Source organism: Lepidochelys kempii, chromosome 2 (assembly GCF_965140285.1).
Source record: "Lepidochelys kempii isolate rLepKem1 chromosome 2, rLepKem1.hap1, whole genome shotgun sequence".
Classification (NCBI taxonomy): Eukaryota; Metazoa; Chordata; order Testudines; family Cheloniidae; genus Lepidochelys; species Lepidochelys kempii.
Window position 1 is genome coordinate 154202896 of NC_136381.1, and position 27775 is coordinate 154230670.

The 27775-nt window shown below is 42.2% G+C and overlaps 1 protein-coding gene across 4 annotated transcripts in view; it reads right to left on the bottom strand.

The window, feature by feature from the left end:
• ELP2 (elongator acetyltransferase complex subunit 2) overlaps window positions 1-27775 on the bottom strand; it is a 121473-nt gene that overhangs the window by 72434 nt on the left and 21264 nt on the right. For all 4 annotated transcript variants that reach the window (XM_073332468.1, XM_073332469.1, XM_073332467.1 and 1 more), the window contains one exon: window positions 9165-9229. In XM_073332468.1, coding sequence (XP_073188569.1) covers window positions 9165-9229 — 65 coding nt within the window. The remainder of the gene's footprint in view (window positions 1-9164; window positions 9230-27775) is intronic.

The window sequence follows — 27775 nt, forward strand, 5'->3', positions numbered from 1 at the left end:
GGGAAATCATGCCTCACCAATCTACTAGAATTCTTTGAGGGGGTCAACAAGCATGCAGACAAAGGAGATCCAGTGGATATAGTGTATTTAGATTTTCAGAAAGCCATTACTTGGCCCAAGAAAGCCATTACTCCAAACTGGCAGAAGGAATGCCTGCTGAGTCCCTGTGAGAAATCAAATTTACACGAAAAAATTTTCCTAGTCAGATTTTCAAAAGTTTTCAGTGACTTAATACATTTAATGTTAAACCATAATAGCTTGAGCCTGAGCATGGTTTTCACATTCAGCATCAAGTTCAGCGAGTTACAGTTATCCAGACCAGAGATGTCAAATGCATGAACCACTGTGGCCAGATCCTTGTCTAGAAGGAAAGGAAAATTTTCCTGGCAAGTTGGAGGTGAAAGAAAGCATTTTTAAACACTGATACTTCGTGTTGGACTTTGAGGCTTCACATCACGTTGACAAATGAATGCCTTCAATGGAAAGCAGAGGCAACATCTACATCAGTTTTTTACGGCACTTCCCCTTTCCAACCATCACCATCTTGCCTGGATTTAGCTTGAGCCAGTTGCTTTTCATCCAAGCGCTGATTGCTAGTAGGCATTATCACAGTTTTGTAGTGGTGGTAATTGCATCAGTTCAGGATGAGATATACAAGTGAGTTATTGTGTTGTTGGCAGCAAAACCTGATGATGTCTCACTATCTCTTCAGTGGTCTCATGTAGATATAGAAGAAGTGAGGGTTTTTAGAGAGGACAACTCATCATTCTCTTAGCTCTGCTGGAAAGGTATTATCACAGCAATCTACTCCTGTTACGTCACGTAGGCAGGTTAACAGTATCTTGTGGTCTACTATGTAAAAAGCTGCAAAGAGGTCCAACAGCACAAGTATGGAGATTTTGCCTGTGTTCATGGCTATAAGAAAGTAGCCTTTTAGCATCATTAGAGCTGTCTCTGTGCTGTGCCCTGGTCTGAACCTTGATTGTGAGGCATCCAGGATGTTGTCTGCCATCACATGTAGTTAGACTTTCATGATTATTACTTCTGATGTTTCCAAAAGCTTTGAAGATCTTACCAGTAGGAAAAATGCTCTTGAAATACAGAGAACTTGCTAAGATCCAAAGCTTTTTAGAAAGCTGTATCTAACTTCTGACCACCAAATGAGGTATGATCGAGATGTCATCCTTATCCCAGGACTACAAGATGTGCTTTCTGGCCACTGTGGATCAGATAAAAGACTATGAAGTGAATCCAGTGATATTACAAGAAAACATGTTATACAAAAAATAAAATAAAAATGTAGGAACATAGGAATTGCCATACTGGAGCAGAACCATGGTCCATCCAGACTAGCACCCTGTCTCATAGAGTGGCCAGAACCAGATGCTTCAGAGGATTGCTTAAGAACCCTGCAGTAGGCAGATGTGGAATAATCTGTCCCTCATATAGGTCTCACTCTGATCTCTAATAGTTAGAGATTGGCTTAAGCTCAGAAGCTCAAGGTTTAATGGCATTTCCAAAATTTGTACTGTCACTGATTATGACAAATCTGGATATTCTTAATATCTGTATAAATATCCATTCACTTTTTGAATCTCATTATGTTCTTGGTCTCAATGACTTCCTGTGGCAATGAGTTCTAGTTTAATTATATACTGTGGAGGAAAATTTTTCACTCTTTGTTTTTAATTTGCCAATTTCTGATTTCACTGAATTTTGCCTTGTTACAGCTTTATAAGACAGGGAGAACAGAAGCTCCCGATCTATGTTCTCTGTAATTTTATATATTTTTATTGTGTTCCCTCTTATATGTCTCCAGATTGGGATTGTTTCTCTTCACACTGGAATTTAACGAGCTTTTGATCATTCTTATCATTCTTCACTGAATCCCCTTCAGTTCCTTAATACTCTTTTTGAAATGGAGTGTCCAGTACTTCACACAGTATTATAAGTGAGGTTACGTCACTGAATTATATAAAGGAATTAGTGTTTTCATTATTATTCTTCATCCCATTCCTAATGTCTTGTTAGCTTTTTTGACTGCAGTTGCACATTGAGCGGAGATTTTCATTGAACTGTCTACAGTGATGATCCTGGCCCCTTTCTTGGGTTGATAGAGTTAATTTGGAATCCTGTTATGTGCATGAGTAGTTATAATTTTCCCTCCAATGTGCATTACTTTGCATTTCACAACACTGAATATTATTTGTCATCATGTTGCCCATTCACCCAAATTGTTTAAGTCTCTCTGAAGAGCCTCATGGTCTTCTCTGGTCCTGAATAACACAAATAACTGTGTCTCATATGCAAATTTTGCTACCTATTAATGAACCTTTCCAATAACTGTTTTAATATATTAAACACAGGACATAATATGGAACCTTGAGGCACCCTGATGTTAAATTTTTTGCCATGATTAAAGTTGACTTACTCCTATTCTTTGCTTTGTCTCCTGTCCAGTTTTTTATAAAAAACAAAAACATACTTTGCCTCTCACCCATAACTACTCTTAACTTTTTTAGTAGCCTCTTCCTATGGACCTTATCAAAGGCCTTTTGGAGGACTAAATAAATTAAGCCAACTGGTTCTCTTTTATTCACTACTTTACTGACACACTCAGATAATTCTAAGAGACTAGTGAAACAATTTTTCTTTGTTGAATCCAAGCTCATTAAATATCTGGAAGATCATGATCTTCCAGATGTTTTGTTATTGTTTTTAAACTATCAATTCAACTGATTTGCCTGGTACAGACAGACAGCAAGGCTTACAGATTTCTCATTTTCCTGATCATCTATCAAGACTTTTTTAAACATGAATAAAACATTTGCTACTTTCCAATACTCTGGAAGAGTAACTGTTTAATGAAAAATTACCAATTTGTGTTACCAACTCAGTTGCTTCATACTTAAGCTCCTTCAAATCTCTTGGATGTACACCACCTGGGCCTGATGATTTACTGCATTTTACATTATCAGCATGCTCCAACTCCTCTTCTTCTGTCACCTCAGAGAGTACCTCATTTTTGTTACCAGGAAAATTAGGTCTGGGGTAGGAATTTCACCAATTTTCTCACTAATGAAGACTGATGGAAAGAAATCATTTAGCTGCTCAGCAATGGTTTTATCTTCTTGAATTGCTCAGTTTAACCCTTGAGGATCTAGTGGACCCACCAATTCATTTGCAGGCTTCCTGCTTCCAATATACTTAAAGAATCTCATGTTTGTTTTTACACCTTTAGCAATTTACTTTTTGAATTTCATTTTGGCCCTTCTAACTTTCCTCTTCTTTAATAACTGCTGTAATTTATACTCCTGTTCATTGGCTAAGCTAGGGGAAGAATTCCAAATTTTGAAGGATTTCAATTTGCACAAATAGCCTTTTGACTAACCTCATTTTATTTAAATATTTTTTCTAAAGATTAGTGTCACTTTTTAGTACTCTACCTGCTGTTTGAATGTTAAACCTAATCATACTATTGTCACTATTTCAGCATAGTTTAGCTACCATCACTTCTTGAATTAGTTCTTGTGTGCAAATTAATAGCTTATGCCCTAGAACTAGTTGTTGAAAGAAGCAATCATTTGAAGTGTCAAGAAATGGTTTCTCTAAACTGTCCTGTTATGCCATTTGACCAGTTTCTATATGGGCAGTTAAAGTCCCACTTTATTGTTTTGTTGGATTTTACTGCCTGACTGATCTCTCTCAGTACTGAGTGCTCAGTTTCCTTTGCTTGATATGGAAGCTGGAAGTAACACCTACTAATATATTTATATTTTTACAGTTTGGGATTTGTATCAATATAGATTCACTTGTGTAGTAGTCTCCATTCAGGATTTTTAAGCTCATTAAATTCTATGGAATCACAAATATATAGATAGCACTACTCCTCAACATCTCTAGCCTATTCTCTATTTTCTGTATAGTTACAATAGATGGCTGTTTTTGATCACTCTGCCACATTTCTGTGATACCTAATTTTGCTTTTAAAATTCTTGCCTTGGTACACAGCCACTTCTCGCTTTTATTCTTGCCTACATGTCTGTTTCTATTTAACTCCTTGATCCAACACCAAGCTAATTTTGTGGAATGTACCTCTGTGTTCTTATCCTGTCTCTGCTCTAGTGTAGTGGTATTTTCACTCTACGCTTTATTGAATACACAGATACCATTGTACTACCCACATCTTTAACAAATGTCTCTTTCCAACTTGTGCGCATTTCAGCTCCTGCCGGCTTTCCGCCCAGCTTTTAGTTGAGCCATTTCTCCAAACTCATTTATTTTACATGCCAACAATCTGGTTCCATTTTGACTAAAAAGAACTTTATGCAAATTTTGAAATTTTTTAGATACTGTTGCACAAATAAATTTGTTAGTCTCTAAGGTGCCACAAGAACTCCTCATTGTTTTTGTTTTCCTTAAGTTTCTCTTGACAGGCCTTGTAAGAATGCTGATGCAGGAAGAGATATATAACTTTTCTTCCCTGGGAGCAACAATTCTGAATCAATACTATCTTTCAAAGGCTCTCAAAAAAAGAAACAGTAGTTTCCCCTATACTCTTTCATCCTACAAGAGATTTCTTGGTCCAAGAGTCTTCAAGGATTTCACATCTGACCCTTCACACTCAAAAACCTAATTGACTTTAGGAATAAGTATATTCAGACTGCTTTCAGCATGAATTTTATTACTTGAAGCTGAAGAGATTTCACCTTGCTCAAGAGTATGACAACAATCCCCTTTTAGGGTTTATCTGAACTTTCCTTTATCAATCTGTCCTCCACCCTCCCACACACAAAACTTTTTTTTTCTGATGATGATAATCTGTGGGGGATGGTTCAACACCAAAGAGTCACTATTGACTGGGAAGGGTGAAGGATCTTTACTGGCTAGGGGAGGAGGCAGTGTCTGTAAACTCAATCTTCCACACCAAATTAACTTGAAAGGAGACAGGATGAGGTGTAACATTTTATTCAGATAAATACGAAATGAAATGAAAGAGAAAACATAGGAGTGAAGGGGGAACTATCTGCAGAGCTGGTAGTAGGTCAAGGAACAGAAATAGAGAGGAGAGAGTGAGAGATGCTTTTAAAATACAGATCAAAAAGATGTTTGTTTTTTTAAATAAAGTATGTGAATTTAGGTCCAGATCACCATTCTTAAAATTAATTTGTGTTCACTATCAAAATGGGGACCACCCTCACTTTGTATAAAATGTTAAGCTCTTGAAACACAAAACAAAGAAAGGAAAGAGGAGGAACTGACCAGTAAATACAAGTTTAAATGTCGCCTAATATACTGAATTAGGTTTCTTCTAATGTACAGTGCTAACACTGGGGCTGGTGGGCAGGAATTGATGACTGGACTACACCTGGATGAAAAAGGAAGCTGAAGGTAACAGTGGGTCTTAATGGAATGAAGGAGTGAGAAAAAGGACAAGCTATTGGTAGAAAACCTTTAAAAATATTAAATTTACATTGAGTTTTAGAAAAAAATGACAAAATGTTACTCTGAAAAAAATTGTATTTGATTGCATCTCATTAATTACCTAAAGTTACAAATACTTTTAAGAAGGAACATACAGGTTCAACTGGGTGTTCATAGATTCTCGTGCTTTTTGGATGGAGGAGGGGCATGTGGGGGGGGGGGGGCGCGACACTTATTCTAAACCCTGCAACTTTGCACTTTAACAAATGTAAGAAAATTGGTTATGTTTCAAGTAACTTTGAAACTGTGTTTTAGTAATAATGGCCACTCTATGAGGGCCCAAAAACAGAAACAGTGGATATCGCCCAGAATGTAATCCTACATTCACAAGTATATTCTGAACCTTTTCTTTACTGCCTCAGCCATGTCATTTCATGACTGTAAGGAGTGTAGAATGGCTTATTACCAATGGTGTCAAATTGGATATGGTATGAGCCAAGTTTTTGAACTTTAGTTGCAATGGACCTCTTTAGCCCTAATGCTGAGCAGCTAACCCAACCAGCATACAACACACCCCAAAATTTTCAAGTGGATATTGCTTCAGGATTTTATCACTTGAGATCTGAAACCAGGGATCCTCCCCCAAGCTCCAGAAGAACTGAGTTTAAAGTATCTTCAAATCCAGACTCTGAAGATGTAAATGACTTAGAAGAGGCTTGATTTTCAAAGAATAGTTGATCAGCACTTTCTGAAAATCAAGTACCTTTAAGATATCTTAAGTTAGGCAACCAAAAATTGAGGCACAAAATAAAATCACTTTTGAAATTCTTGGCCACAATGCAGCAGCATCACCAACAAAAAATTAGCATTTTAGCCACAGCTTTCACAAATCTTTCATTCTGTGTGTATATACACACTAGCAAATTCAGACCCAGAATTCACCCCAGTAGAGCTGCCCAAAGGGTGAATTATAGGTCTGAATTTATTGTAAACAAGGCCTTGGACTGTAAGTTGTGCATATCAGAGAAACTTTTTTTTATTTAGTCTCTAATGCCTATCACAACAGATATATAAAAAAAATTATCACCACATGTTTGGGGGACCTTGCCAGAATGACTTGTCAATGGAAGAAATTAAAAAAAAGTTCCCAAAAGCCAGAGGGACACAAACATTTTTAAGTTTTGATAGGAGCTAAAAATTCAGATACATAATTAGAGCTCCATCCCATAGCCTCATTTTAATACTTTTGATAGTTAACTATATGAAAAATTAAAAGTTTCCATGTTCCAAATGGCACACAGTACTTTTCACATATACTGAACACGGGTCACAACTTGCTGGATATCAAGTGCTTCAAAGGTTCTTTTGAACTTTCAGAAGCACTCAGCAAAGAAGGCAATTTAGCGGGAAATGCCAAATTCCAAAAAGAGTAATAATGCAATTCTAATTAGACTACGATATTTACATTTTCAATTGAGGAAGTTATTTTTCAAATGATATACTAAATGCACGGATACTCCTTAAGGAAAGAGATGCATAATTACTTTATTTCAATGGTTGGTCTGAGGTAGGTTTTCTTTTCATAAAGAGAAATGTTTAAAAAAACCCTGAGATTTCCATGTGTGAAACTGACATATCTGTATTTCATGATTACCCAAGAAATCATAGAAATGTAGGGCTGGAAGGGACCTCAAGAGATCACCTTAGTCCATCCCTCCCTGTGCAAAGGCAGGACCTTAGTCCATCTTTGAGAGGTGTTTGTCCAGCCTGTCCTTAAAAACCTCCAATTATAAGGTTTCCACAACCTTCATTGGTAACCCATTCCAGTGCTTAATTATCCTTATAGTAAGAAACTTTTTCCTAATATCTAATCTAAAACTCCTTTGCTCTCTATATTAAGCCCATTACACTTCTTCTCCAAGTCCACTTAAGGTAGGACAACTGATCTCCATGCTCTTTATAACAGCCCTCAACATATTTGAAGAGTGTTATCAGTTCCTCCCTCAGTCTCTTCTCAAGATTGAACATGCCCATTTTTTGTTAACCTTTACTCGTAAGTCAGGCTTTCTAAGTCTTTTATCATTTTTGATGGTCACCTCTGGACTCTCTCGACTTTGTCCACATCTTTCCTTAAAGTATGGCACCCAGAACTGGCCACAATACTCCAACTGAGACCTCACCACTGCTAAGTAAAGTGAAACAATTACCTTCTGTGTCTTACATATGACACTCCTGTTAACAGAAGTACTTGTGGCACTTTACAGACTAACAAATTTACATATAGTAAGATGAGATATATATATATATATATATATATACATATATATATATATATACACACACACATACGGAGAAGGTGGAAGTTGCCATACAAACTGTAAGAGGCTAATTGATTAAGATGAGCTATTATCAGCAGGAGAAAAAAAACTTTTGTAGTGATAATCAAGATGGCCCATTTAGACAGTTGACAAGAAGGTTTGAGGATTCTTGACTAATAAAGCCCAGAATGACAGCAGCTTTTTTTGCAACTGCACCACACTTTTGGCTCATGTTCAGTTTCTCATCCACTATAATCCTCAGATGCTTTTCAGCAGTACTACCCAACTAGCCAGTTATTCTACATTTTTAGTTGTATGCTGGATTTTTAAGTGTAGTAATTTGCAATTGTCTTTATTGAATTTCATCTTGTTGATTTCAGACCATTCTGAAATTTACCAAAGTCCTTCTGAATTCTAATCCTGTTCTCCAAAAATGCATGCAACCTCTCCCAGGTGCCATCTGCAAATTTTGTAAGTATACCCTCCACTCCATTTTTCAAGTCATTAATGAAAATATTGACTAGCATCAGACCAAGGACAGACCCTTGCAGGACCCCACTAAGTCCTCCCACTTTCACAGAGAACCATTAATAAAACTTTTTATTTAGCATGGTTTTCCAACCAGTTGTGCTCCCACCTTACAGTAAGTTCCCCTAGACCACATTTCTCTAGTTTGTTTATGAGAATGTCATATTGGACTGTGTTAAAACCTTCACTAAAATCAAAATACCACATCTACCATTTCCCTCCTATCCACTAGGGCAGTAACCTGTCAAAGAAGGAAATTAGGTTGGTATGGCATGATTTGTTCCCAAAAAATCCATGTTGTCTATTCCTTATCACCCTGTTATCCTCTAGGTGCTTACAAACTGTCTAATAATTTGTTCCACTGTCTTTCCAAGCATCTAAATTAGGCTCACATCTATACATTTCCAGGTTATCTCTGTTCCCCTTTTTAAAGATAGGTGCTATGTTTGTCCTTCTCCCGTCCTCTGGGACCTCACCCACTGTTGAAGATAATTGTTAACAGTTCTGAGAATTGTTCCAACTAGTTCATTAAGTACCCTAGGGTGAATTTCATCAAGCCTTACACTTTTCCCCCCTATTCTGGACTGTGTTACTTGCCACTTGCTGTTAGTATTAAATGTGCTAAGCATCTGATCACAACTAACTGTTTTAGTTAAGACAGAACCAAAATAGGCATTAAACACCTCAGCCTTCTTGGTGTCAGCCGTTATTAGCTATGCAGGAAAACTAAATATCTGAAACAGAATTTAAATAAAGCTGTTATTATGTGATGACTATCTAGGGAGAGATAGCAGTTATAGAAGAAGCCAAAAAGAATAGCAGTGCACATCAAAAGAAATGAAGCAGAAAAGAATGAGTATTTTACTTCAAGACAGGATATGAAGCAATAATTACCTCCCCATTCTGTTGAATATACAAATTAATTCTGCAGTCATCGCCACCACAAGCTAATATTGGAACTGCAAAAAGAGAAAAAAAATTAAGTGTTTGTTATTAAATCTTGTAACTTTAGCATTCTGTGATCTTTAGTAAAAGAAAAAATGGGCACAAGATGAAACCATAAATATAACTGAATAATATAATGGATATTATGTCACTTTGTGATCTTTATGCAAGATGAGTTAGAACTTCAAAGTTGTAAAAGATTTAAAAGCATCTAAAATTGAAGTTATTGTACATATATAGTATCTGCTACAAATATTGGGAGGCTGAAGGGCAAGTATCTCTAATTTAGGTCTCCAATGTACCTCTATTAAGTCCAGTTGTGACAGATATGGCAATTTCCTGCAATATCTTTGGGAGATCTTACACACAATAAGTAATGGCCACACTGGGTCAGACCAATGGTCCATTTAGTCCAATATGCTATCTTCTGACAGTGACCAGTACCAGATGCTTCAGAAGGAGTGAACAGGACACTTTTATGGAGAGATCCACCCTGTCATCCAGTTCCAGCTTCTAGCAGTCAGATGTTTACAAACGTGCCAAGCATGGATCTGCGTCCCTGACAATCCTGGCTAACAGCCATTGTCGGACCTATCCTCCATAAACTTATCCAATTCTTTTTTGAACCCAGTCATACTTAACATATTAAGTTTACATATCATTATAGACTAGAGATTGTATTGGTTTCAGAATAGCAGCCATGTTAGCCTGTATCCGCAAAAGAAAAGGAGTACTTGTGGCACCTTAGAGACTAACAAATTTATTTGAGCATAAGCTTTCATGAGCTACAGCTCACTTCATCGGCTGTAGCTCATGAAAGCTTATGCTCAAATAAATTTGTTACTCTCTAAGGTGCCACAAGTACTCCTTTTCTTTTTTTAGAGATTGTATGTAATTCCATAAGTGAGGGGACCAGAGTCATCCAAGAACTAAGAGCAGTAAGGGGTGATTCGGCAAATGCACTCAAGTTGTAACACCTCCAGAGAGGTACAACCACCTGAAGAGTGGCATATTGGTTCAAACTGGATTCTCCAGAGACCAAAAGACAAGCAAAGAAATTGCATGAGCTGACTCAGGAACTTCTTTCTGATCCAGAAAACAGACAGGCCCTTCTGTCAAAAGGGGGCCTCAATCCTTAGTAAAGACCTGGAAGGACTAACACCAGCACCAGACCCCAAGGTCGGAGGTAGGGTGACCAACTGATCATTTTAGCATGTGTGTAAGTTCTTACTGTTTTTAATACATGTCCTCTGTAATGCTTTCACCAAATGTGCTTATTTAGAAATGAGCTGTGTGGTAACTTATAACTGTGGGTAATTATGCTGTTTATAGCATCTGAGGAGAAAGCAAAGCACAGATGCTGGCCTGTCTAGGCCAATATTGCAGCCACAGTGGCCACATCTGAGTATGTGGCGACCAGGAGGTTTTTGTGCAGCCACTACAGCCTCCTGGGAAGTGATGGGGGGAAATAAGCCCCCCCTCACTCCCTCCTTGTTGCTCCTGGCCAACTGCGGGGCAGTGGGTACTGACCTCCTCCCCCCAGTATGGCCACGAGGCCTTGGCCTCCAGCTGCAGGGCTTCAGCCTCTGGCCCCTGGTTCCAGCTGTGTGGTAGCAGGTGCTGGCCCCCTGCTCCAGTCTCAGGCTCCGGCCATGTGGCCCCAGCCCCTGGCACTGATCCTCTGCCCCAGCTGCATGGCAGCAAGCGCCGACCCACAGCTCTGTTCCCAGGCTCCAGCCACGCGGTTGTGGGAGCTGGCCCTGGGTGCCAACCCCTGGCCTTGGCTGCACAGCAACAAGTGCTGGCTCCAGTCACACAGTGGCGGGCGCTTATTCCTGGCTCCAGCCATGCAGCCCTGGTCTCTGGCTCCCAGCACTGTGCAAGCTACATGTTACTAAATTTTGTACCACACCAAGTAAACTGACTGAAATAATTAAAAACAGAATTATAGCACAGATGATAATATAAGGACAAACCACTAGATGCCTCTCTAATGTATTAGGATTCTTTGAACACAGCAGAATAGTGGATAAAAAAAGGTGGGAAAAAATTGGGACTTTCATAAATTCCTTGGCAAAGAGTCAACAGATTTTGTTTTAATGGAAAATACACAGTTATGAATTAAGAAACTAATTACTACAATGGATGACAATCTGGCTACAAAACAGAAAATGGGCACTGGAATAAGTGGTCAGTTTTCATCATGACAATAGGTTAAATATAACCTATAAAGCTTTTTAAAGTTTGTTCATTTTTTCAGCTTGAGATTCAAGATCATGAAGAGCCACTTCTAATTTATTTGTCAGAACCCAAGTTACTAGGATTGGTGAACCAACAGCTTGATCCATTATGGCAGTTCTTATATTAGTAAGGGGTGATTAGGCTGCATGGCAAAAGGACTTGCCAAGATCTGTGAGCACTTGAGGGGAGTTGTTCTGCAGTCTTAGGGATCCACAGGGTAACAACTCTCCCACAAATTCTCAAGGTCCAGGAGACCAGCTCAGAGAAACTCTTTGCTCATAGGTCAACCAGTGAAGCACTGAATCATATAATTTGCTCTTCTGTAACAGTTTTTTTTAATTAAGGGTTTTCTGTTGTCTTCTCGTAGATGACTTACTGGGCAGAGAATGTTCCAGTATCAATTCTCCAACAAAGCAATTGATGCAAGATTAGTTATGGTTATGGAAAAGTTCATAAAAAATTAACATCAAGAAACATTCAAAATTCCAAAATCTATATAAATCAGTTTTAACTGTCACACGCCAGATGATTTCTTTGCTGGAAAGTTCAAAGAAATTATACTCAACAAAAGAATTCAAGAGTAATTTTTAAATGCCTCTAACTCAAGTTAACTAGCTGATTACTTGTAATTTTTCAGAAATGTCATTCTGCATGCAAAGAGTAAGTACTACAAAATTTGGGCAAGATGCAGATGTCAGCACAGCTTTGTCATGGAGGCACCATAATGGCTCCATAGATTTATCAAAGACATTTTGTCCTCTAAAGTTTTAAATTCTTAGTCATCTCAGTCTGTCACATTAACTGACTGGTTCTGGCAAACAGATCAGCAGTGAGCCTTAAGGATGACATTTAAGTTACCTGTAGGTTTCAGAGTTAACCTTCATATAAAAAGGGGCAATCCAAGCCTCTGTGGTATTGTTTCAGATTCAAGCAGACAACACAACTAACTGCACCAGTTTAAACTCTATTCAAGTTTTCAAGGTTTCCTCAACCACCAACATAGTGAGAATTTTTTTTTAAGATGACTTTGGATCATAATGATAGATTTTGAACATTAATTATTGCAGCACAGACCAAACCATTTATAACTAGTATTCAAAAATTAACAAATTAATAATTTTTCATCATCGTATGCCTGAGCTTTTGATACAGTCTAGAGCAGTGGTTCTCCAAGCCGGTCTGCCGCTTGTTCAGGGAAAGCCCCTGGCGGGCCGGACCGGTTTGTTTACCTGCCGCATCCGCAGGTTCGGCCGATCACAGGTCCCACTGGCCGCGGTTCGCCGCTCCAGGCCAATGGGGGCTGCGGGAAGGACGGCCAACACTTCCCTTGGCCTGTGCCGCTTCCCGCAGCCCCCATTGGCCTGGAGCAGCGAACCGCGGCCAGTGGGAGCTGCGATCGGCCGAACCTGCGGACGCGGCAGGTAAACAAACCGGTCCGGCCCGCCAGGGGCTTTCCCTGAACAAGCAGCAGACCGGCTTGGAGAACCACTGGTCTAGAGGCAAGTCAGTTTTCACACGCCCATACCCACAAAAAAACAAAAACAAAAAAAAACAAAGCATTTCTTTATCCATTGGTTTTAAAAATAATAGACTTTTCCCCTTTTTAGAATTTTTGGGATATTTTAAAATGCTTATACCTCAATTAACAGATTTATATGAAAATTCATTCTTTACCTTTTGAGGAAGTTCTTTAAGCTGTGGAAGATATGCTATATCATTTCCACATAAAAACAATGTTTCCCTGCTTTTAACACAAATTTAAACTCAGCCTTAACTATGGAAACAAAAGGGTACCTTTATAATAAAGCAAAATGTTTAATATCCAGTTATTTACATTTCAAGGTTAAGCCTTACATAGAATATCACCTTTAGAAAGGGCTGATATTAAAACTCAGCACAGTAAATTCTGAGTTTCATTTTTAAACTACTATTATAGGTTTGCAAGTTTTATTTTAAATCTTGAAGTCTGAATCATTACTTCTCATTTATAAACACAGTGCTATACTGATATATTTCTCTAGGGAACTATAAAGAGAATTTCTAATATGTACACCACCATAATAAACAAAGAACTAACCTATTGCTTCACAGCATGAATTTTAGGACAGCATTATCCTGACTAATATGCAGCACAGCCCCTTTATTATTTCTGACAGTAATTCAGACTACAGGTCACGAATTTATTGTAATTTTCCAGCCTTGTAAACTTAATGTCAACAACCACCTTCTCACACATCTAAGGAAAAAATGTCTATTGAGTCAATATTCAGAATGAAAATGGAAATATTGCTTTTCATATTGCACTGCCTTCAGGGTATGACAGCATTTTCAAACTACACGATGTATTTTGTATATAGTTCTAGAAGATTTGAAAACTTCATAAACCAAACAAATTGACTTGTCTGCTCTGAAGGCATTACAGTAAAAAAAAAAACTGTCAGAGTTAAACAACACATAACTAGACAGCTATGAATATGCCTATACTTGTCCCATTAAATGCGTCATACATAGGGCCCTACCAATTTCACAACTGTAAAAAAACATGTCATGGATCATGAAATAAGCCCTGCTCCGTGAAATCTGATCTCCCCAAAATAAGCCAAGCTGGGGAGGGACAGGATTTGTCCTTCCCCTGCATGGCTGTTATGGGGAGAGGTCAGACCCACCTCCACAGACAGCGCAGAAGAGGGTGGTACACCCTCATTTATGTGCTGCAGAAGCTCCAGAACTGGGCCCCAGACTGTGGCCCTCCACAGCTCCTGTCTGGGCTCAGGGCCTCCAAGCTCTGGGGCTTCTGCTCCCTCTCCCCCATGGCTCCTGCCCGGGCTGCTGCTCTCCCTCCCTCCACGGCTCCTGCCTGGGCTAATCGCGCCCAGGCGCCAGCTGGGACTCAGGGCTTCCACCCCCTGCAGCTCCTGCTTGGGTTCAGGGACCTGGGCTGGGGGCTGCCACCGCCCACAGCTCCTGCCCAGCTCAGGGCTGCCCCCCGCGGCACTTGCCCAGGCTCAGGACACCCAAGTTCCAGGAATGCTGCTCCCACACCCCGTGGTTCCTGCCGGGGCTGGGGGCAGCCAGTCTCCAGCCAGGACTCAGGGCTTCCACCCTCAGTGGCTCCTGCCCAGGGTCAGGGCTGCCGCCTCCCCGCCCCCCCACAGCTCCTGCCCGAGCTCAGGACACCCAAGTTCTAGGGCTGCTGCTCCCTTCTCTCTCCCCACACCCCCATGGCTCCTGCCAGGGCTAGGAGCACCCAGGCTTCAGCCAGGACTCGGGGATGCCAACCCCCTCGCAGCTCCTGCCTGGGCTTGGGGAGGCCACCCACACCTCCCCACCCCCACCCCAGGACTCCAGCTGGGGCTCGGTGTGCACAGGCTCAGGGCTGCGATCCCCAAGGGCTCCTGCCTGGGCTCTGGGCCGCCCAAGTTTGGGGCTTCCGCCCCCCTTCCCTCCTCCTCTGGCTCCTGCTGGTGCTCGGGGCTTCCACCCTGTGGCTCCTGCCAGGGCTAGGGCACCCATTTTTCAAACATGGCACAGGTCCCATGAGCCCATGTGTTAATCCACCACTGGCCCTGACTAGCAGCTAGGAGCCTCCCAGTTGGGGCACACACAGCAACACTGGGGAGATTGGACGTACCTGGGGGGGGAAGGGGGGGATAGCTCAGTGGTTTGAGCATTGGCCTGCTAAACCCAGGGTTGAGAGTTCAATCCTTGAGGGGGCCATTTAGGGATCTGGGGCAAAAATTGGAGATTGGTCCTGCTTTGAGCAGGGGGTTGGACTAGATGACCTCCTGAGGTCCCTTCCAACCCTGATAGTCTATGATTCTACCTCCGGGAGCCTCCTCTAGCTGCAGGAAACGCTGCAGAAGTGAGCATGACAATCCTGCAACCCCCATACAACAGCTTTAGGACTACCCCTGCCCCACAATACCCTTTTGGATCACGACTCCCATGGTTACAACACCGTGAAATTTAAGATGTAAACATCTGAAATCATTAAATTGACCAATTTTAAGACCCTGTGGCCGTGAAATTAACCAAAGTGAACCATGAATTTGGTAGGGACTTATTCATACATGTTCTGTGCTATACTAGGCACTGTTGGATTGCGGTCTTCATGCAACAGTTATACAGCGTATGCCTAGCCATGCCCTGATGCAGTCCCTTACATGCATGGACAGAAAGTAGTTTATACCTTATTCACCTGAGGAAAGAATATCTGCTGGCAGCTTCTTCTCACAATGCAAAATGGCTGACATTTTAATTATCTTATCAAAGAATCTCTTCCCCACTGAACATTCAAGGCAATTTTGGGAGGGCCTCTCTCTCTGGATTATTTTCCTAGTATTTCAGAAACACCTGCATTCATACTAACACACTCACTACTTCTATTAAATACTGGGAGGTGCTCAGATACTTTATATGGTCCCCATTACTGTAATATGGTCATTTACCTTGTCTAGTAACTGGAGCTCTTCAAGATGCGCGGTTCCTAAGTGTATTCCACTCAAGGTGCACATGTGCTCCTTGAACCTTAGACAGGAAGATTTCTGCTACCGGTGTCTCTTGGACTATGCCGGGGAGGGCAAACTACAGCCCGCAGGCTGGATCCGGCCTACGAGCCATTTTAAGCCAGTCCAAAAGTTATGGCCGGGGCGCTGCGTCGGGGGCCGCACCACGCGGCTCGGCCCCGCTCCAGCCGGGGCGCTGCGTCGGGGGCCGCACCACGCGGCTCGGCCCCGCTCCAGCCGGGGCGCTGCGTCGGGGGCCGCACCACGCGGCTCGGCTCAGCCCTGCTCTGGTGCTCCAGCCGGGACGCTGGGTCGGGGGCCACACCACGCGGCTCCCGGAAGCCGCAGCACGGCCCCGTGGCTCCTAAGTGCTCCAGTGAGAGCTACAGGGGTGGTGCCTGCCAATGGGGCAGCGTGCAGAGCTACCTGGTCACGCCTCCAGGTAGGAGCCGGAGAAGGGACATACCACTGCTTCCAGGAGCCACTTGAGGTCAGCACTGCTCAGAGCCTGTACCCCTGAGCCTCTCCCCATGCTCCAAACCCCTGCTCCAGTCCTGATCCCCCTCTTGCTCGCCAAACCCCTCAATCCCAGCCCTGAGCACACTCCTACACCCCAAACCTCTCATCCCCAGCCCCGAGCCCGCACCCGCAGCCGGAACCTGCACCTCTTCCCACACCCATGCCCCAGCCCTGATCCCCCTCCCACCCTCCAAACCCCTTGGTCCCAGCCAAGATCACCCTCCCATACCCCAAACTCCTCATCCCTAGCCCCACCTGAGGGCCCTCACCCCCAACCAGAGCCCGCACCCCCTCCGGTACCCCGACGCCAATTATGTGAGCATTCATGGCCTGCTCTATCACAGCCTTTGGAAGGACCTGCAACAAAAGGGAAGCAGGGCAGGTAGTGGAATACAGATAGGAACCACACAGCTCAAAGAATTCCAGTTACTCCACAAGACAACCATATTTCACACTCCATAAGTATTCCACTCAAGGTGATTCAGAAGCAATATTCATCGAGAAGGAGGGTACAAGGAACTATGCTGTGCCACAGATTGGAGGCTGTTCCACTGAAAGATATATTTGCTACAGAAGCTTGTATCAGGGCATAATGCCTAGTAAACGTGGGCACAGAGCCCCAAATTGCTGCTTTATAGATTTCTAGGAGAGGGACATCTCAAAGCAAAGCTAGTAGTCTGGATTCTAGTCAAGTGGGCCCTTATACCTTGCAAGAGGGGGGTTGCTATCAACTCCTACTAAAGCAGGATGCAGGGCAAAATCCATTAGGAAAGTCTCTGACAGGATACTGCTGAAGGGAAACAAAGGAGACAAATAGTTTAGGGGATTTCCAGAAGGGTTTTGTCCTCTGCAGGTAAATGCCACGGCTTGATGGACATCCAAGAAGTGTGTAGCTTCCCATCCTCTCTGGTGGCATGGCACTTCAGATAAAAAAAAAAAAAAAAAAGAAGAAGACAGGTCAACGAATGACCTGCTTCACATGGAATTCCATCATCATTCAAGAGATTAATTTAGGATGTAACCTCTCAAGGAAACCCTGTCCTTATGAAAAACCTTGTAGGGCAGGTGTGCCATAAAGGGCCTCCAGCTTAGCTGCCTTTCTGGCTGAGGTTCTTGCAACCAGAAAGGCAACCTTCATAGACAGATGAACAAAGGAACATGAGAATAAAGGTTCAAATGGAGCTTTCATTAATGCTGACAGGACTAGATTGAGATTCCATATCAGGGTAGGTTTCAGTACCAGAAAAAAGGTTCTGACAAGTGCCTTGAGAAACCATGCTGTAGCAAGATGCGCAAAGAACAAATGGCTGTCCACTGGAGGGTGAAAGGCGTTAATAGCCTCCACATGCACTTGCAAGGAGCTGATAGGCAATCCTGACCTTTTCAGAGAGAAGGCAGTCCAGAATAGTGGGGATCTGGAAAATGCTGGTGAACCACAACTGCCTCAGCCACTGAGGAGCAAGTAGGATTACTGACTTTATCTTGTTTTCCTCAAGACTTGAGGTAAGAGAGGGATGGTATAGGAACGTGTACATCAACAGCTTCAACCACTATAAATAATGCGTCCCAGAAACACTCTGGAGCAGTAGACCGGGCATTTATTGTTTTTTGGGGGATGCAAAGAGATCTCACCATTGGAATCCCACTATTTGAATATGCTCTGTACCACTGAGTTATGTAGCTCCCACTCATGGTCTCTAGAGAAATGTCTGCTGAGACGTCAGCCACTCTCGGAAAGAGCACTGCCAAGCTGGTGACTTGACGGTAGAGGCACCAGTTCCAGATACTAACAGCTTCTGTACCAAGAAGGGTGGACCTTGCTCCTCCCAATTCAGTGATATAATAAAGTGCTGTCATGTTGTCTGACATGACTTGAAAGTCCAGGGTCTGATAAACAGTAGGAATTGTTTGCAGACTTTCTGCACTGCCCACAGTTACAAGACATTTATGTGCAATTGGGATTCTTGTTGGGTCCAAGTACGTGTTTATCCAGGCAGCCTACCCATCTTAGTAAGGAGGTGGCTGATCAAACTTTTTGTGAGTGGGAACGGGACAAACGTAACCCTTCACACACACACACTGTTATCCAGTTTTCCCACAAAGTAAGCAAAGTCAGAACTCTGTGGAGGAGCAATAACAACATTGGGGGGAAAACAGACAGTATAGTCTCATCATATGGTGATTACACTCTTTTCATTCCACTAGTATCTCTAGAGGATGTTAAACAGAAGCTACCAGAGTCAGACAAATTTTAAATCAGCAGGTCCAGATAACTGCCTGAGGAGCTTGCTGGACCATTAATGTTTATTTTCAGTAAGTCCTGGAGCACCGAAAGCTAAATGTTGTGCCAGTTTTGAAAAAGGGCAAGAAAATGGAGCAGCTGACACAGGACTCTATTAATAAAGAATTAAATGAAAGTAATGTAATTAGTGAAAATGAACATGGGTTTACGGAAAATAGATCCTATCAAACTAACTTACTATTTTTTTTTATGAGATTACAAGTTTGTTTGGTTGATGAAGGTAATAGTGTTGACGTAATAGACTTCGGTAGGGTGTTTGACTTGGTACCACTTGACTAAATTAGAATATAAACTTAACATGGTGCAGACACACATAATTATGGATTAAAAACTGTCTAACTGATAGGTCTCAAAACTTAATTGTTAATGGGGAATGGTCACTGAGTGGGTGCTTCTCCAGCATGGACCAACAGGAATCATCAGTTCTTGGCCTTATACTAATTAACGCTTATCGATGTCCTGAATGAAAATATAAAATGGTCACTGATAAAGTTTGCAGATGAGACGACAAATTGGTGGAGTGGTAAATAATGAAGAGGACAGGTCACTGATACAGAGAGATCTGGATCACTTGGCAAACTAGGCACAAGCAAATAATATGCATTTTACTATGGCTAAAAGTAAATGTATACATTTAGTAACAAAGAAGGCAGGGTCATACTTATAAGTTGGGGGACTCTATACTGGGAAGCAGTGACTCTCGAAAATTTGAAGGTCACTGTGGATAATCAGCTAAACATGAGATACCAGTGTGACACCTGGCCAAAAGAGCCAATGCAATCCTGGAATGCATAAACAAGGGAATCTAGAGTAGGAGTAGAGAAGTTATTTATCTCTGCATTTGGCACTGGTGCTACCACCAATGGAACACTGTGTCCAGTTCTGATGTCCACAATTCAAAAAGAATATTGAAAAATTGGAGAGAGTTCAAAGAAGAGCCACAAGAATAATCAAAGGGTTAGAAAACATGCCTTATAAACTCAAGTAGCTCAACCTATTTAGCTTAACAAAGAAAAGGTTAAGGGGTGACTTCATTATAGTCTAGAAGTACCTACATGGGGAACAAACATTTAATAATGGGCTCTTCAATCTAGCAGAGAAAGGCATACCACAATCCAATGGCTGGAAGCTGAAGCTAGACAAGTTCAGACCAGAAATAAGGTACACATTTTTAATGGAGTAATTAACCATTTTGGAACAATTTACCAAGGTGAATTCTCCATCACTGATCATTTTTAAATCAAGATTGGATGTTCTTCTAAAAGATATACTCTAGAAATTATTTTGAGGAAGTTCTGTTATGGGCAAGACCTGTGTGATATAAGAGGTCAGACTAAATGGCCTTGGAATCTGATGCGTATTTAACGATTCATTTGTTCTCTCGCTAAATAGATCATCGCCCTCAAAAGGCAGATCCTCACAGTGAATTGGACTTCTTTGAGAATCTAGAGGATTAGAACCATGAAACTCATCTCATAACTATGGATATTGCCATCGAGCTGGAGGCTGTATCTGTTGCACCCACAAAGCCTGGGGCCAATCTGGCAGGCAAATTTACCTTTATCAACAATTGCTTAGAGCTGAAGTTTATCCTCAAGTCAGTTTCTTAGTGAATTCAGAGAACTTACTGTAATTAATAAACTAATAATTTGATAATAAAGGTTGATACTTCACTATCCGGAACTGTTATACTTGCCAAAGTGAAGTTCTTCCTCTCAAAAAGGTCTAGACATTTAGCCTTGTCTGTGGGTTTAGATCTGGGTTGGTAGTTACTTGTTCCTTTCAATGACAGCCTGCACCACTAAAAAGAGTATGGAGCAAGATGTGAAAATAAGTATTCTGTCCCTTTCCATGGTACAGAATATTTATTCTCCATTCTTTTCAGAGTGGGGGTGCAAGTACCTGGAGTATGTTAGACCAGTGGTTCTCAAAGCCGGTCCGCCACTTGTTCAGGGAAAGCCCCTGGTGCGCCAGACCAGACGTGCTGGCCGCTCTTCCCGCAGCCCCCATTGGCCTGGAGCTGTGAACCACAGCCAGTGGAAGCTGAGATCGGCTGAACCTGCGGACGCAGCAGGTAAACAAACCAGTCCGACGTGCCAGGGGCTTTCCCTGCACAAGTGGCAGACCAGCTTTGAGAACCACTGTGCTAGACAGTCTCAGCCAGTTCTAAAGTGGCCTCATTAATAGGCAGTGCCACATTACTGGAAGCAGCACTCTGGAGGATATCAAGCACCTTATAAGAGTGCCCTGTATTTCCTCCAGGGGAATCTAGAGCGTGCATGCGATTCTCAAGAGGTCATAAAGTCATCATGTGGTAATGGCAAGGCAGGAGTGACGGCCTCATCTGGTGAGAACAATGATAATCCTACAGAATTGGGTGGTTCTGGCTGTTTGGATTGCTCCTCTTCCTCAGCGTGTTCCTGGGCAGATTGAGGTTCTCCCCCAGGTAAAGAAGCCTGTCCTGACTCCCAATGAGACCTCGCATATTTGGGATGTCTCACACAGATCCCATGAGCCCTTGCACTGGCCTTATTTGGGTCCCTGGGGTGATCCCCCTGGAGGAGGATACCATCAATCCCAAGTCAGGTAGCCCTACCTGTGAGAGTGGGAAGTTGCCCATGAGATCCTGGAGATGCTATCAGGGCTGATCTTCCACCTTGATAAGGCTGGTGAAACCCTCTCCTTGATTCTGGACTCACTGAAGGAGAATGAGGCTTCTGTCAGTGGGCAGTGCTATTGGCATCGGTGGTCTCATTATTCCTTGGCTAGTCAATGGTACCAGACAGTGGCTAACCAAAGTTGCAGGGACATCCTTGGTTAGACCAGATCTGATAGTATTACTGATTCTTGGCCTGCACAGATTAGCTGTTTTCAGTACTGATCATTCCTTTTCTTTGAGCATAGGTACAGTCTGTGTAGGAAATGTCCACTGTCTTCTTTCCCTCACCAGTATCAAGAACGGTGCCATCCATTTGGCTGTGGATGGCTTTGTGACATTTGTGGTTCTCAGTGTCAAGAAACCAGAACCATGCCTTTTGTGAGCTCCTGACCCACATGGACCAGGGAGTGGAGTCTCAGCCAACTTTGAGGGTGTCAAAGAGGAAGTCCAGTACTTGAAGACTTGGAGGGAGATTTTTCACATTTTTTGTGAACGTTTGCTCCTGCCACCTAATGTCTGCTGTATTTGGAAGAGTCTGCTGAGCAGTCCCTGAGCCTGAGACCAGGTGCATCTGTGCAATGCACAGGGAGGTCTGATGGGTGAGGATTGGACTGCAGTCTCATAGACATTAAGGTCAGAAGGGACAATTATGATCATCTGCACAATGCAGGCCACAGAATCTCACCCACCCACTCCTGCGATAAACCTTTCACCTATGTCTGAGCTATTGACGTTCTCAAATCATGGTTTAAAGACTTCAAGGTGCAGAGAAGCCTCCAGAAAGTGACTCGTGCCCCATTCTACAGAGCAAGGTGAAAAAGCCCCAGAGCCTCTTCCAATCTGCCCTGGAGGAAAATTCCTTCCCGACCCCAAATATGGCAATCAGCTGAACCCTGAGCACGTGGTCAAGATTCACCAGCCAGATACCCAGGAAAGAATTCTCTGTAGTAACTCAGATTCCACCCCATCTAACATCCCATCACAGGCCATTGGGCCTATTTACCATGAATAGTTAAAGATCAATTAATTGCCAAAATCATGTTATCCCATCATACCATCTCCTTCATAAATTTATCAAGCTTAACCCTGAAGCCAGATAGGTCTTTTGACCCCACTGCTTCTCTTGGAAGACTGCTCCAGAACTTCACTCCTCTGATGGTTAGAAACTTTCGCCTAATTTCAAGTCTAAACTTCCTGATAGCCAGTTTATAACCATTTGTTCTTGTGTCCACATTGGTGCTGAGCTTAAATAATTCCTCTCCCTCCCTGGTATTTATCCCTCTGATATATTTATAGAGAGCAATCATATCTCCCCTCAGCTTTCTTTTGGTTAGGCTAAACAAGCCAAGGTCCTTAAGTCTCCTTTCAGAAGACAGGTTTTCATTCCTCGGATCATCCTAGTAGCCCTTATCTGTACCTGTTCCAGTCTGAATTCATCCTTCTTAAACATGAGAGACCAGAACTGAACACAGAATTCCAGATGAGGTCTCACTAGTGCCTTGTATAACGGTACTAACACCTCCTTATCTCTACTGGAAATACCTCGCCTGATGCATCCCAAGACCGCATTAGCTTTTTTCACAGCAATATCACATTGGTGGCTCATAGTCATCCTGTGGTCAACCAGTACTCCAAGGTCCTTCTCCTCCTCCGTTACTTCCAATTGATGCGTCCCCAGCTGATAACTAAAATTCTTGTTATTAATCTCTAAATACATGACCTTACACTTCTCACTATTAAATTTCATCCTATTACTATTACTCCAGTTTACAAGGTCATCCAGATCTTCCTGTATGATATCCCGGTCCTTCTCTGAATTGGCAATACCTCCCAGCTTCATGTCATCCGCAAACTTTATTAGCACACTCCCACTTTTCGTGCCAAGGTCAGATATAAAAAGATTAAATAAGATTGGTCCCAAAACCGAACTCCACTGGTAACCTCCCTCCAGCCTGACAGTTCGCCTTTCAGTATGACCCGCTGTAGTCTCCCCTTTAACCAATTCCTTATCCACCTTTCAATTTTCATATTGATCCCCATCTTTTCCAATTTAACTAATAATTCCCCATGTGGCACGGTATCAAACACCTTAGTAAAATCTAGGTAAATTAGATCCACTGCGTTTCCTTTGTCTAAAAAATCTGTTACTTTCTCAAAGAAGGAGATCAGGTTGGTTTGGCACGATCTACCTTTTGTAAAACCATGTTGTATTTTGTCCCATTTACCATTGACCTCAATGTCCTTAACTACTTTCTCCTTCAAAATTTTTTCCAAGACCTTGCATACTACAGATGTCAAACTAACAGGCCTCCAGTTACCCGGATCACCTTTTTTCTCTTTCTTAAAAATAGGAACTATGTTAGCAATATTCTAGTCATACGGTACAACCCCTGAGTTTACAGATTCATTAAAAATTCTTGCTAATGGGCTTGCAATTTCATGTGCCAATTCCTTTAATATTCTTGGATGAAGATTATCTGGGGCCCCTGATTCAGTCCCCATTAAGCTGTTCGAATTTCGCTTTTACCTCGGAACTGGTAATATCTACCTCCATATCCTCATTCCCATTTGTCATGCTACCATTATCCCTAAGATCCTCATTAGCCTCATTAAAGACTGAGGCAAAGTATTTGTTTAGATATTGGGCCATGCCTAGATTATCCTTAACCTCTACTCCATCCTCACTGTTTAGCGGTCCCACTTCTTCTTTCTTTGTTTTCTTTTTATTTATATGGCTATAGAACCTTTTACTATTGGTTTTAATTCCCTTTGCAAGGTCCAACTTTACTTGACTTTTAGCCTCTCACTTTATCCCTACATGTTCTGACCTCACTAAGGTAGCCTTCCTTGCTGATCCCTCCCATCTTCCACTCCCTGTATGCTTTCTGCTTTTTCTTAATCACCTCTCTGAAATGCTTGCTCATCCAGCTTGGTATACAACTCCTGTCTATGAATTTTTTCCCATATCTTGGGATGCAGGCTTCCGATCGCTTCTGCCGCTTTGACTTGAAGTAATCCCAGGCCTGCTCTGCTTTTAGATCCACAAATTCTTCAGTCCAATCCACTTCCCTGACTAATTTCCTTAATTTTTGAAAGTCAGCCCTTTTGAAATCAAAAACCCTAGTTGCAGATTTATTTTTGTTTATCCTTCCATTCAGCTTGAACTGAATTAGTTCACGATCATTTGAACCAAGGTTGTCCCCTACAACCATTTCTTCTATGAGGTCCTCGCTACTCACCAAAACCAAATCTAAAATGATATCCCCTCTTGTTGGTTCAGCAACTACTTGATAAAGGAATTCATCAGCTATCGCATCTAGGAAAATCTGAGCCCTATTATTATTACTAGCACTTGTCCTCCAGTCTATATCTGGGAAGTTAAAGTCTCCCATGATCACGCAGTTTCCATTAGTATTTACTTCATTAAAAACATTAAAGAGGGCTCTATCCATATCCAAATTAGATCCTGGCGGTCTATAGCACACCCCAAGCACTATCACAGGGGACAGTTTTCTTCCCCAATGTGATTTTTGCCCAGACGGACTCTGTCTTATCCATTCCATCATTTCCTATTTCTTTACAGTCTACCTCATCATTGATATACAATGCTACTCCACCACCTTTACCTTTATTTCTGTCTTTCCTAAACAGCACATACCCTTCAATACCCGTAGCCCAGTCATGACGACTATTCCACCATGCTTCTGTTATCCCTAGAATATCTGGTTTCACTTCCTGCACCAGTAGCTCTAGTTCCTCCATTTTGTTCCCTAGGCTTCTCGCATTGGTGTACAAACATCCTAATTTTTGCTGCTTGGCCTCGCTCACATTCTTTACCCAATTAGGCACGGACATTCTACCACCAGTATGACCTAGTAGATTGGACATAAGGAGGAAGGGCAGTGTGGATACCATTCTCCTACCTACGGCTGTATCCTTTCTTACTTTGTTTTCTTCCCTCTCAATGCTAAAATCTGGTGTGGAGATTACCTGGACATCTCCCAACCATCTCCCTCAAATTCCTAGTTTAAAGCTCTCTTAATCAGTTGTGCCAGCCTCCATCCTAGACGTCTATTTCCTTCCCCACTCAGATGAAGTCCATCAGGAATCTTCTAAGTCTGAAGTCACAGGCTTGACAAGTTTGCCAAGAAAAGGACCGTCAGATATTATACTCAGTAGGCAGACAGAGATGTGTGTTGTGGAGGTTGATGACCAGGAAGGCAGGCTAGGCAGATCTTAGAGTTTGGGGTCTTGGGTATGCTACGCAACCCTGTATAGGGGACGCTGGGGTAGGTCAGGTTTTTCTCCAGGCCCCTGTACTACTAGAACGACACTGTCTAAACTGAAAACTATTAATTTCTAACTTGTTAAACAGGAATTCCAGCTCACTCTGTGAACGCTGAGGAAGCACTCTTCTTTTCGGAAGGTGGGACGAGGAGATGCCGTTAAATTGACTGAAATACAGATTACCAAATTCTGCATACCAACCTAAATGCCAGATCTAAGGAATAATGTTTTGTGAAAGTATGAGTTGAGCTCCAAGTAGCAACTCTACAAATTTCTAATATTGGATTACGTCAAAGATAAACCGCAGAAGCAACTTTGGCCCTAGTCAAGTAAGCCCTTCTGGAAGAGGAACAGAGGTGTGTGTTATAAAACTTTTCAATACACAGTCTAAACCACTTAGGTGTGGGAATGTGAGTACCTACCCTTTCCTCTTTTCCCCATAAGGAACAAACAGTCCAGATGATTTCCTGTGTTACTTAGTCCTATTCAAACAAAAGGCTAATGCTCTCCTAGCATCCAGTGTGTGTAGTTCACTTCACCTGAGTGACAGTGTGGCCTCGGAAAAAAATACTGGCAAGTTTATGGACTGGTTAAGATGGAATTCCATTATCATTTTGGGGAGAAAATTTGGGAGTATATGAAAGATCACTTTCTTTGTGAAAAACTATAGGAGAATGGCCAGTTATGAGAGGTTCCCTGGTCCATTTTCTGGGAGGGCAATGGCAAGGAAAGGTATCAAGCCAGTAGTAGCCTGATTCCAGATCAGTGTCAATCTAAGGCAGTTTCCAAGGCAACAAGAACAACCTGGTTAAGCAAAAAGCTCAAAACTGTGTGACACATTTCCAAAGCGAACGAGTAGCGGGTTCTATGGGGAGGTTCTCATATCTCCAGAGAGGACTGCGTAGGTAAGAAAATAGTTTAGACTTACATTTTTCTTTTTCTTTCCTGGAGGAGGGGAAGAAGGAAGAGGAACCAGACCCACCACATTATACTTCTTTCCTTTACCCTAAATCACCAAAGATAACTTATCTGGTGTTGCATGAGGGTAACTAAATGACAGTGTTCCAAGTGTTTACCAGGAACCTAAGCCACCACTGTAATCATGGATCCAATAGGAACCAATGGCTCTAAGAAAGCATCAGGTGTCTTATCAGGCTTCTGATGAGTTCTCAAGCCTGGAACCAATTCAGGGAAGGATGACACTGGCCCTTAATACCCCTTTTGCTGTTGCTCTGACTTTTAAGCACAGACTCTTAATAGGGATGCTTTTGCACTTGAGTGTGCAAAATCTAAAGTACTGGATCCCTGAAATTTGCTCTTTCAGTAGAGGCATATGCCTGTGAGGCCAAAAGTTTATGCTTGGTCGGATTCATAATGAACAACACCTTCAGTTTGGCTCTAATTAAGGAAGGGGATGAGTAAGCTGGAAGTTGGCTAGCCTTTTTAGTCTCCTTAGGAGTTGGAACTAAGGCCAGTCTCCCTGCATTTGTAGATTCTGATGCTCCTTTCTGGCCCTCAGAGTAACAGGGCTGTATATAAAGCAACAAGGTAAATGACCTTCCTCAAACAAACCAAAACAATACATATCTCCAGTAGAAGCAAGAAAATTAGCAGGGTAAGAGGCACAACTCTTAAACTGCAGTTTCTTTGCCTTTGGTTCCAACATATAAGAAGAAAGGAATCATAGAATCAATCATAGAATCATAGAATATCAGGGTTGGAAGGGACCCCTGAAGGTCATCTAGTCCAACCCCCTGCTCGAAGCAGGACCAATTCCCAGTTAAATCATCCCAGCCAGGGCTTTGTCAAGCCTGACCTTAAAAACCTCTAAGGAAGGAGATTCTACCACCTCCCTAGGTAACGCATTCCAGTGTTTCACCACCCTCTTAGTGAAAAAGTTTTTCCTAATATCCAATCTAAACCTCCCCCACTGCAACTTGAGACCATTACTCCTCATTCTGTCATCTGCTACCACTGAGAACAGTCTAGAGCCATCCTCTTTGGAACCCCCTTTCACGTAGTTGAAAGCAGCTATCAAATCCCCCCT